We start from the raw sequence: 12,823 nt of genomic DNA, 5'->3' as shown, positions 1-12,823 counted from the left end.
AGTCCTCTAATGGCAGATGGATGCAAAGTGTAGACATGTTGTTGTTGTTGTTGTTGTTGTTGTGGTCTTCAGTCATGAGACTGGTTTGATGCACCTCTCCATGCTACTCTATCCTTGCTTCTTCATCTCCCAGTACCTACTGCAGCCTACATCCTTCTGAATCTGCTTAGTGTATTCATCTCTTGGTCTCCCTCTACGTTTTTTACCCTCCACGCTGCCCTCCAGTACCAAATTGGTGATCCCTTGATGCCTCAGAACATGTCCTACCAACTGATCCCTCCTTCTAGTCAAGTTGTGCCACAAACTCCTCTTCTCCCCAATTCTATTCAAGACCACCTCATTGGTTATGTGATCTACCCATCTAATCTTCAGCATTCTTCTGTAGCACCACATTTCGAAAGCTTCTATTCTCTTCTTGTCTAAACTATTTATCGTCCATGTTTCACTTCCATACATGGCTACACTCCATACAAATACTTTCAGAAACGACTTCCTGACACTTAAATCAATACTCGATGTTAACAAATTTCTCTTCTTCAGAAATGCTTTCCTTGCCATTGCCAGTCTACATTTTATATCCTCTCTACTTCGACCATCATCAGTTATTTTGCTCCCCAAATAGCAAAACTCCTTTACCACTTTAAGTGTCTCATTTCCTAATCTAATTCCCTCAGCATCACACGATTTAATTCGACTATATTCCATTATCCTCATTTTACTTTTGTTGATGTTCATCTTATAGCCTCCTTTCAAGACACGGTCCATTCCGTTCAAAAAAAGTGTAAACATGCAGAATAAAAATATAGAACTTTAATAACATTTGTTTTATCTAAAAAGCATCAAGAGTTTTCAAATAAAAAATTTGGAGGCGTTACTTTTCAGCATGCCCTCTTATCTAATCCTCCTATAAATGTTAATAGTTCATTTACACTAGACCAATCTTGATACCATATTCCTTTTCTCAATGGGATAATCTAGGGACCAACACTTATAACAAATGATACTTCTCTTTATGATTGTCTAAGTATTTAGATTTTGTCAGGTACCTCTCATAGTTTGTCCGACTGTTATTATGATGCCTCGGATCCAATAACTCAAGACTATCTTCTCTCGACTACTTGAAAACCAGTGTTTTTTTCTAAATGTGTCTTTAAAGTCATTCAGAGAAGAATATTCTTCTGAATGAACAGTTCCTCATTTGACAGCATCTTCTTCTAAATAAGCAAGGACAAAATCAATCTTCTTGGAGTCCTCCCAACACTTAGGTAAGGATTTAGAAAATACCTTTAAAAAGTAAGTTTGATGAGCACTGCCTTCAAGTTTAAATTTAGGAAACTATTTCGAAAAGTTTGTCCCACTATCTAGATGTAATTTCTCTATTAATCCTACAGGAAACCCACAATTATCAATAATGAGTGTATGGCATTGGTGGCCGGGAGACACCTTGCGGGGCAGTTTGGCCGCCGCTCCGCAAGTTCTTTAACGCCCCTACGGCGACTTGCGAGTGAAATGATGATGAAAGACACACAACACCCAGTCATCTCGAGGTAGAGAAAATCCCCGAACCCGCTGGGAATTGAACCCGGGCCACCGTGCGTGGGAAGCGAGAACGCTACTGCAAGACCACGAACCACGGACCACAATTATCAATAAGTTTTCTTTTTACAAATCTCATCCAAAGTTTTAGCTAATTCATCCCAGAAGTTCTGGAGCTTTGCTTCTGTTGTATCAGTGTTGGCTGTTGAATAAGATGTACCAATAGATGACAACTTTTTCCTGAATCTTTCACTCAATTAGGTAATTATGACACTACTCCGATGTTGCAAGAGTAGTATGAGATTGCAGTTCCGTCACAATCTTTATTTTGATCCAATACATTTAACCTGTTTTTAGTGTCCGAGATTTCTCAGTAAATTCCTGTTCAGTAAAATCTTTAATCTCTCTTAAACCTTTATTCAGTCTCTACATTGTTCATTAACTTTGCTTCTTGTTAAGTCACACTGCTTCCCAATTGAATTTGAAATGACTGATCATAATTTAGATATTCTATTATTAATTTCTATTTCTCCTTGCAAGACTCTGTAATGTGCTCTGCAAATTTCTGTACCTGCCTATCTATTTTCTTTCTTAAATCAACACTACTGACCTCTAGTCATCACTTAGTTTAGTGACTGTATATTTCTCTGCTAGAGCACGTTCAAGTCTAGCCCCTTGTTGTCTACATTCGCATTCAGCTCATCACCCCGACCCTTTATATTGGCATTAGCAGTATAAAGTCTAACACCTAGCTCAACACCTTGAAACTTTAAATTAGCTTTTAAACTTGTATTACCTTGTACCAACTGCCCCAGCTAGCATTTATTTTAGATATGGCTTTGAAAAAAATCCTCCTTTTTCTGGGTTCTCACTGGCATACATTACAAATGGCAATCACTATCACTGTCAAATTAACAGCAAAAGGCAACATTGAGATGAGTAAATGACAGCTATCAAAGACTGAGACAATGGATAGACGGGGCAACAAATCACTCACCATCTCCATGCTGAATACTAACCAGTGAGCCACTATACCATCCAGAATCACCACCTTACAGATATCTTTGCTGATATCACGCCACAAGTACACAGCTTAAAAGACATAACAACATTGTCCCTAGACACTGTCTTGAAGCATAGAAAAAGTAGCCTGTACTGATAAGTCATGGTACTTGTTAGTACATCATGACAGAGTATGACTATGTCAAAAATCACAGTTACCACCGCAATAGGGCATTTTTGAGGCAGGTGGTGGAATGATGGAAGAGATATTCTCATGTTGAGAATGTTTAGAGGGATGAAATGGGTCTCCTAATGCAAATATGAGGGGTGTTCAATAAGTAATGCAACACACTTCTTTCCTTGGCCAATTTTGACTGAAAAAATGGGAAACTTGTTGTGGAACATTGTGGAATACTCCTGCTTCAGCCCCTACAGTTTCACGAAGCTGCGATCTGTTCCAGCTGTATACTTGGCCTTCAAAATGACGTACGTAACAGAGGTGTGTTCCAAGCAGACAGCTATCTCTGTTGGCATAAAACCGAGCATTGCAAATATTCACAGGCACTTGCAGAATGTCTACGGAGACCTGACAGTGAACAAAAGCATGGTGAGTCATTGGGAAAGGCGTTTGTCATCATCGCAACAAGGTTGCGCAAGCCTGCCTGATCTCTTGCATGCTGGTCGTATTGTGCTACTGAGAATAAATTGGAGAATGACTTCAGCATGTTTGTTGCCACATAAGTGCAAATGAACTTCTCCTTCTCTGTGACAGTGCAAGGCCTCACACTAGTCTGTGCACATGAGAGGAGCTCACAAAACTTCATTGGACTGTTGTTGCTCATCCACCCTACAGCCTGGATCTCGCACCTTCTGACTTCCATCTCTTTGGCCCAATGAAGGATGCACTATGTGGGAAACCATACATGGATGTTGGGAGGTTATTGACTAAGTATCACGTTGACTTCAATGTTAACCATAACAGTGGTACCATGCTGGCACACAGGCCCTCCCACCAGTAAGATGGCCAAAGTCCATCACATTGAATGGAGATTATTTTGAAAAATAGGGTTTTGTAGCCAAAAGAGTGGTTGAATGCCCCTCATACCTCTCTCACTAATGAGCAATACAGGAAACCACTATCCTACCATGTGCATCTGTTTGCTAACATGGTTCCACGCTACACAACTCCAATCCTACTGAATACATATTGGAGGCCACTAAGCAGTGAGGACAATAATTTTCATGAGTTGTCGATGGTGGTTGAACGGTTACAGGTCATGATGGCTCCCCTACATTTTTGATTTCTTGTAAATTATTACGCTCTGCTATTGCCTTCAGAATAGGAGGTACTGCACGCTACTACATCGATGTGTCGAATTCAGTTCTGTACTTACATTCTATGCATATTTTTTATTTTTTTTATTTTAAGAAATAACCTTTTCCAGTCACAAGAGATGTCCCATTGCAACAGCAATCTCCAGTCAATGCTGCTAGAAGTGATATCACATTCTTTGTGTAACCAATACAGAATCTAACTGATATATCACCACATTCAGTTGTCTTGCTACTATTACAGGGCTTTAATTAGTTTCAAACTTTACAATTACTTACCTCTACATCTCAAAACGGAAACTCCAGATAGGAATATCAACAATGTAGGAGAAGATAGATTGCTACTTACCGTAAAGAAGACACATTAAGTTGCAGACAGGTGCAATTAAAAGACACACAAAGCTTTTGGTCACAGCCTTCATCAGCAAAAGAGATACACACAATTCTGACCTAAGCTGAATGAGTTTGTGCTCATGTCTGCGTGAAGTGTGCTTACTTGTGTGTATGACTGATGTGTGTTTCTCTTTTGTTAATGAAGGCTACGGCCAAAAGCTTTGTGTAAGTGTCTTAATTGTGCCTGTGTGAAACTTAACGTGTTTTCTTCACAGTAAGCCACAGTCTCTCTTTTCCTAAATTGTTGTTATCTCTATACCCGTCACCTCTGAATTCACACAACGCTCAGAAACTGGATCTGCTGTACAAACGTTTTTTGTACAACAATGTCAGAAGACAGAATTCCCAACAGTCCATATAAATCAATGGATGTTTCAATAACTTTAGACTCATTTGTGAGAAATTGCTAAAACACAGATTTCATCCAGAAAAGTTAAATACTGCAGGTAGGTCTGAGAAACTCCTACTATGCTATGAAAAAGATTTTGAAAGGGGGAGTGGATGATCGGCCACTTTATAACAAATTGTAGCAGTGCATGGCTAGCATATTTTCAGCACCGAAGTGATACATTGCATTGTGATGTAATCAAGCCTGATGTACATTCTGAAGACACTGATACCAATGTATATTGATAATTTCATTTATAAGTAGAAAATTAGTACAACACTATGTTATGTAAAATTTATTATTTTATGCATAACTATTTATATTTTATGCAATGAGGATGATTTTCGCAGTTTTAAGATGAAAATCTAAAAATCTATTTTACGAAGTTTTGTCAAATTATGTATCAGTTAATTGAAACATCCGCCTTGATGGCTGAGTGGTCAGCGTGATGGACTGTCATGCCAATAGGCCTGGGTTCGTTTCCCAGCTGGGTTGGAGATTTTCTCCACTCAGGGACTGGGTGTTGTGTTGTCATCATTATCATCTCATTCCCACTGACACGCAAGTCGCCGAAGTGGCGTCAACCCAAAAGACTTGTACCAGGCGACCGGTCTAACCAACGGGAGGCCCTAGCCATCGACATTTCATTTCAGTTAATTGAAACAATTACTTTGACAATGATGTAAATAATTTAAACCTTTTTGCCTCAAATGTCATCTTTGTACTCCTTCATGTTGGCACTTGGTACGAAGAGTGGTTTTATGATGGAGTGTCAAAAGACGTTTGAATAACTGAGGAAAGAAGAGTCTTGTAGAGTCTTTCACAAGACGTATATTGTGGACTTGTTGTCTATGAATTTATGAACATTGAAGAATCCAAAAAGAAACTGTTTTATTTTACATTTAACAAACCATCAGCATGACAAACCTAGAAATAGTATATTCATCCATACAGTCAAACTGGGAGAGCTAAGTTAAACCCTGAAAAGGAGATGATGTCGACTTCGGGACAATCAGCTGAAGAAAAAGTTATATTTTAGTAACACTAACATGTCCTTTAATGACACTTCTTTCTGAATGATGGCAAACGTCCATTCAGTGGACTTGTGATTGTGTAGAAATTAGTGAAGTGGGGTGTTACAATGTTCGTAGGAATGCAGTTATTGAAATACATGAGGAATATTATATCTTACTAACCCTTAACTTTCTGAAAATAACATTCTCATGCTTCCTTTCACTCTCCGAACATAATCCAACACTATTTCATGTAAAATGCCCCATTTAAGGAATAACCATCCCTAAGAGACAATTATTTTTGACATCGTAGCATATTTGCTTCTACAACAGAAAATTGTTTACAAGCCACTACCTGCTGAGAAACACCTGTTACATGTTGCTGCAACTGAAGTGTCGAAGCGAATCTATGAAATGCATACTCAGATAATGTCCGTCTTAAATTGGACAATGATATTCAGTTTTTTAAAATCTAGGAAGCATATCCTTATTAACATTAGAAGTTTATACAATTATAATATATGTTATACACAAATATGCTTATATTTTTATTGTACTCTCTTCTTTTCACCCATTTCATTTATCACTCAATGATTTTTTTTTTTTTTTTTTTTTTTTTCAAATTTCTTTTTATGAGAAGGATGGCTTGAGAAAATCAAGTTACAATCAGATGTCTCACTCTCACAACAATTTTATGATGCTCTCAATTGCTCATATAAATGTTAGAGAATTATAGCAGTACAACTTCTCATTTTAATTGACTGAAGTATAAAGTTAAAATTTAATGACATCATACCTGCATCTTTGGTGTGCAGCTGTATCCCATTCATTTGTACAAAATTAATGCCATTGGCAACAGTTTCAACAACTTTCTTCTCTGGATGAAATGGTTGTAATTCATTTTTCCAACCAACTTCACTGTGCATGAAAGAAAAAGTATGCACATGTTCACAGTCTGCAAAGGAAAGCAGAAGAGAATGTTATTTCACAGAAAGAAATATATGCAGAATAGGTGGCAAAAAATGTGTGACTGTAAGAAAGAAATGCTACTTGCCTCCTCCAAGAACAACTGTACTAAACCATAAACTGAACAGTACAGAGAAATAACAATGATGACATAACATTTAATTAAGTCTGTTACATAAGCACAGCAGACAAAAAATTAATACCACTAGGATACACTATGGTAATACTGTGCAGCACCCCCTCTGCCTTTGCTAATTGTATTAATTTCTCAAGTTTATTTAGGTATGCTATACACAAATGAAGCCTTTATTTCATGATCATAGGCTTTGGAGCTTCCAAATTTTGGAGATGTTCATTGCAATGATTCACCTGCTGTTCCAAACAGTTTCGAACATTTTCTGTGAGATTAAGATTGACAAGGAGAGGTCCCCAGTGGTGGGACCAACTTTTTGAAACCAAATATACGGTGTTGTAGGTTAAAATCCCATTCATCCTGGTGGCCCTTTGTTTGCGAGTAATTGACGAAAAAAATTTCTCCGTTTTGCGTGACACTTTTTAATAGTGTTAAAAAAGTTGCATTGCACAGACTAGTTGTGTGGTGTAAAGGATAAGCTTCACATGCAAGAAGTTGCAGGTTTGAATCTTGTCATTCAATTAGCTGGTTGAAATGTAATTCTTTATTTCTATTCCTTTGTCACATCATTTTAATTGCCTTATGAACTTCCTCATTTGTTTCATTTTTCCTTTATGTCATTCTTTCTGCACTCAGAAGTTTTGTGAATATGAATTTAATTACATTTATTTACTACAATATTCAATTAATTGAAAATTCCAATCTATCTGTTAAAAAACAAAAGGCAAAATACTCTATTTATACTGACTGAGTAATGGTGTGAAAAATGTATTTTTCATTAAAAGATGGGTAATTATTTTTTGCATGGTAATTTAAAACATAGCATAAAATCCTACTGCACGATGTCAAAAATAATGCAGGTGAAGATTTAAATAAAAAAAAAAAAGGTTTACAAAACAAAACAAAATTCAAGCTAAATGAGAAACAGATATAATGAATGCAATAACCTGGACAAAAAATAGGATGATAAAAACAAAAGAAATTATATTGAAATTAGTATGTAAAATTAACTAAAAACACATGAAGAATGATTTCAAGAATGACAGGAAGAAAAATGAAAGCAAATGAAGAAGTTGATTTTAAGATTAAAATGATGTAACAAAGAAATAAAATAAAAAATACTTTTAAATCAATTAATTGAATAAAAATTATGATCAAAGTCATTCCGGCAAAGTTACAAAAAATAAAAAATGCACCTGACCAGATTGAAACCACAACTTCTCCATAAAATGCCCTTAGCCTATCTATTACACCATACAACTAATCTATGTATTTTTTAACACTAATGAGGGTCATACAAAATTCAGAAATTTTTTGTCATCATGCTGCAAAGTGTGATACCTGGGATCTTAACTTACATAACCCTATACATGGTTTCACAAAGTTGATACCACCACTGTGGACCTCTCTTCGTGACTGATTTAGTGAAACAGTCAAGGAATGTATGCACGCAGCCCTTTGAACTCAGTGTTGCTGTCTTGGAAGACAGGAGTGCCCATACTATACTCATTACGAAGACCCAGAAGAAGAGGCAACACTCGGTCACCGGCAAAGTTGAAATAAACAAAATGTTCATGTTCACGATAACCTGAATGAGTTTGCTCAACTCGTGGCAAGACAAACATTGCATCATCTGCTATGAGGTTAAACAGCAAATAGTCAGATCACACAACAGATTTCTAGCCAGCTACTACCAAGTTTCTGTGTTGCTTGCTCCAATGAAGATGTACAACTTTATGTGTACGTGTGAGCAATGGCCTGTTGTAAAGAACCCAACTCCAAAGGTCTGTTGCAAGCAGGTCCCTACGCAATGTTCACTTGGAAATTGGTTCAGATGGACCTGCATTCAATGACAGCAACAATTACTAATGAGTGTAAAACTGGTTCAGATGGACCTGCATTCATTGACAGCATCAATTACTGATGAGTGTAAAACTGTTACTGGCAGGAGTGACATTTGTCTTTGGTAGCTATTGGTTGGAATCTCATTATGACCATTGTTCTTATGCTGTGAGTGGGACACCATCCCTTTAGACACATTGGACAGCTCGTGTTGATATACCAACAAAATGGGCAACTGCAATCTAAAAACGATAGTCTCTTTCTGCCATCCTGCCTTGTCTCCATGTTAACCCATCTTTCTGTGCTAATTCTATATAACTGACTAGCACAGATCCACCACCTCATTGCCATGCCTCATGTCAGTAGTAGGATGTCACATGGCCAGCTGGTACCAATTGTACACCATCAACAGTGCTCCAGGTGGGCTTATATAGATAATCACAAAACACAGGACTTCATGAACATGAACAAGCGAGTGTCAGAAATGATGAACCAATAGTCATGATATGAGATTGCCAGTCATCTAAGATCAAAGATACGGAGCCCTTCTTAGCAGCAGAGACTGTTTGAGCAGCAACTTGCAGAGATCATTAGTTACTGGTTTGAGAGGTTGCTGATGAAGTGAGACTCGGTATACTATCATGCCAGACAATTTAAATGAAGAAACTTCACACACAAGTCAGAAATTGCAAAATTTATCCCCCTGGCAATTGTGTGTCATTCAGTTAGGAGATAATTAAAAATGTAAACAACCATGAAAACTTACTGAAAAACACTGTGACTTGAGATGAGATATGGACGTATGGCTATGATTAGATTAGAGATTAGATTAGATTAGTACTTGTTCCATAGATCATGATATTATTATTATTATTATTTTTATGGAGGTAGGGGAATTACGCACTTACTGTATCCAAAAATTCATCTCATGAGTAGAAGGAGTTGCCATTAAGAAATTCTTTTAATTTCCTTTTAAATGCTATGTGGCTATCTGTCAAACTTTTGATGCTATTAGGTAAGTGACCAAAGACTTTTGTGGCAGCATAATTTACAGGAATGATTTTGTGGTATTTCAATGCAGTCATCTGCAATTGAAACCTAGCTATATCAAGACAAATTTTGCCACTTCCTTACTTTTGGTAATACTTGTACAAGCGGTGTTCCTTTTTCACAACAAGTAGAGAAAAATTACTGTTTCACTGATAGTTTTGGACTCTGAACTGTATTCAACCATTTGTGAATTTGAGATTGAGAGAATATTCATCATCATCATCATCATCATCATCATCATTTAAGACTGATTATGCCTTTCAGCGTTCAGTCTGGAGCATAGCCCCCCTTATACAGTTCCTCCATGATCCCCTATTCAGTGCTAACATTGGTGCCTCTTCTGATGTTAAACCTATTACTTCAAAATCATTCTTAACCGAATCCAGGTACCTTCTCCTCGGTCTGCCCCGACTCCTCCTACCCTCTAGTGCTGAATCCATGAGTCTCTTGGGTAACCTTGCTTCTCCCATGCGTGTAAAATGACCCTACCATCTAAGCCTGTTCGCCCTGACTGCTACATCTATAGAGTTCATTCCCAGTTTTTCTTTGATTTCCTCATTGTGGACACGCTCCTGCCATTGTTCCCATCTACTAGTACCTGCAATCATCCTAGCTACTTTCATATCCGTAACCTCAACCTTGTTGATAAGGTAACCTGAATCCACCCAGCTTTCGCTCCCATACAACAAAGTTGGTCGAAAGATTGAACGGTGCACAGATAACTTAGTCTTGGTACTGACTTCCTTCTTGCAGAACAGAGTAGATCGTAGCTGAGCGCTCACTGCATTAGCTTTGCTACACCTCGCTTCCAGTTCTTTCACTATGTTGCCATCCTGTGAGAATATGCATCCTAAGTACTTGAAACCGTCCACCTGTTCTAACTTTGTTCCTCCTATTTGGCACTCAATCCGTTTATATTTCTTTCCCACTGACATTACTTTCGTTTTGGAGATGCTAATCTTCATACCATAGTCCTTACATTTCTGATCTAGCTCTGAAATATTACTTTGCAAACTTTCAATCGAATCTGCCATCACAACTAAGTCATCCGCATATGCAAGACTGCTTATTTTGTGTTCACATATCTTAATCTCACCCAGCCAGTCTATTGTTTTCAACATATGATCCATAAATAATATGAACAACAGTGGAGACAGGTTGCAGCCTTGTCTTACCCCTGAAACTACTCTGAACCATGAACTCAATTTACCGTCAACTCTAACTGCTGCCTGACTATCCATGTAAAGACCTTTAATTGCTTGCAAAAGTTTGCCTCCTATTCCATAATCTTGTAGAACAGACAATAACTTCCTCCTAGGAACCCGGTCATATGCCTTTTCTAGATCTGTAAAGCATAGATACAATTCTCTGTTCCACTCATAACACTTCTCCATTATTTGCCGTAAGCTAAGGATCTGGTCCTGACAACCTCTAAGAGGCCTAAACCCACACTGATTTTCATCCAATTGGTCCTCAACTAATACTCGCACTTTCCTTTCAACAATACCTGAGAAGATTTTACCCACAACGCTGATTAAAGAGATACCTCTGTAGTTGTTACAATCTTTTCTGTTTCCATGTTTAAAGATTGGTGTGATTACTGCTTTTGTCCAGTCTGATGTAACCTGTCCCGACTCCCAGGCCATTTCAATTATCCTGTGTAGCCATTTAAGACCTGACATTCCACTGTATTTGATGAGTTCCGACTTAATTTCATCCACCCCAGCCGCTTTATTGCACTGCAATCTATTGACCATTTTTTCCACTTCCTCAAATGTGATCCTATTTCCATCATCATTCCTATCCCATTCTACCTCGAAATCTGAAACATTACTGATCGCATTTCCACCTACATTGAGCAACTCTTCAAAATATTCCCTCCATCTGCCCAAGGCATCCACAGGATTCACCAGCAGTTTTCCTGACCTGTCCAAAATACTTGTCATTTCCTTCTTACCTCCCTTTCGAAGAGTGCTTATTACACTCCAGAATGGTTTTCCAGCAGCTTGACCCATAGTCTCCAACCTGTTTCCAAAGTCTTCCCACGATTTCTTCTTGGATGCTGTAATTATCTGTTTGGCTTTGTTTCTTTCTTCAACATAACTTTCTCTGTCTACCTGGATTCTGGTATGTAGCCATTTTTGATACGCCTTCTTTTTCCTTTTACAGGCTGCCTTGACTGTATCATTCCACCAAGCTGTTTGCTTCATCCTACCTTTACACACTACTGTTCCAAGACATTCTTTAGCCACTTCTAGTACTGTGTCCCTGTACCTTGTCCATTCCTTTTCCAATGACTGTAATTGGCTACATTCAACTAACTGGTACCTTTCTGAGATCGCTGTTATGTACTTATGCCTGATTTCCTTATCCTGAAGTTTCTCCACTCTTATCCTCCTACATATGGACCTGACCTCCTGCACTTTCGGCCTCACAATCCCAATTTCACTGCAGATTAAATAATGATCAGTGTTATCAAAGAATCCCCTGAATACACGTGTGTCCCTCACAGCCTTCCTGAATTCCTGATGTGTTATTATATAGTCAATGACAGATCTGGTTTCCCTGCCTTCCCAAGTATACCGGTGAATGTACTTATGTTTAAAAAAGGAGTTTGTGATTACTAAGCCCATACTGGCACAGAAATCCAAGAGTTGTTTCCCGTTACTGTTGGCCTCCATAACCTCTCCAAATTTACCCATAACCTTTTCATACCCTTCTGTTCGATTTCCAATCCTGGCGTTAAAATCACCCATGAGCAGAACACTGTCCTTGTCCTTTACTCTAACAACTACATCACTGAGTGCCTCATAAAAACTATTCATCTTATCTTGATCTGTCCCTTCACAATGCGAATATACTGACACAATCCTAATTTTCTTGCTAGACACTGTCAAATCTATCCACATCAATCGTTCGTTTACATACCTTACTGCAACTACGCTGGGTTCCATTTCTTTCCTGATGTAAAGCCCTACACCCCATTGTGCTATTCCTGCTTTGACTCCTGACAGGTAGACCTTGTATTCTCCCACTTCCTCTTCTTTCTCACCCCTTACCCGAATGTCACTAACAGCTAAAACGTCCAGCCCCATCTTACTTGCAGCCTCTGCCAGTTCTACCTTCTTCCCAGAGTAGCCCCCATTGATATTAATAGCTCCCCATCTC

At 38.2% G+C, this 12,823-nt stretch overlaps 1 protein-coding gene across 3 annotated transcripts in view; it reads right to left on the bottom strand.

The window, feature by feature from the left end:
- The window catches only part of LOC126188841 (uncharacterized), a 178,828-nt gene that overhangs the window by 78,005 nt on the left and 88,000 nt on the right, over window positions 1-12,823 (bottom strand). For all 3 annotated transcript variants that reach the window (XM_049930459.1, XM_049930458.1, XM_049930460.1), the window contains exon 5: window positions 6,461-6,619. In XM_049930459.1, coding sequence (XP_049786416.1) covers window positions 6,461-6,619 — 159 coding nt within the window. The remainder of the gene's footprint in view (window positions 1-6,460; window positions 6,620-12,823) is intronic.

Source organism: Schistocerca cancellata, chromosome 5 (assembly GCF_023864275.1).
Source record: "Schistocerca cancellata isolate TAMUIC-IGC-003103 chromosome 5, iqSchCanc2.1, whole genome shotgun sequence".
In the NCBI taxonomy this organism is placed as follows: Eukaryota; Metazoa; Arthropoda; class Insecta; order Orthoptera; family Acrididae; genus Schistocerca; species Schistocerca cancellata.
This window is presented reverse-complemented; position numbering and strand designations above follow the sequence as displayed.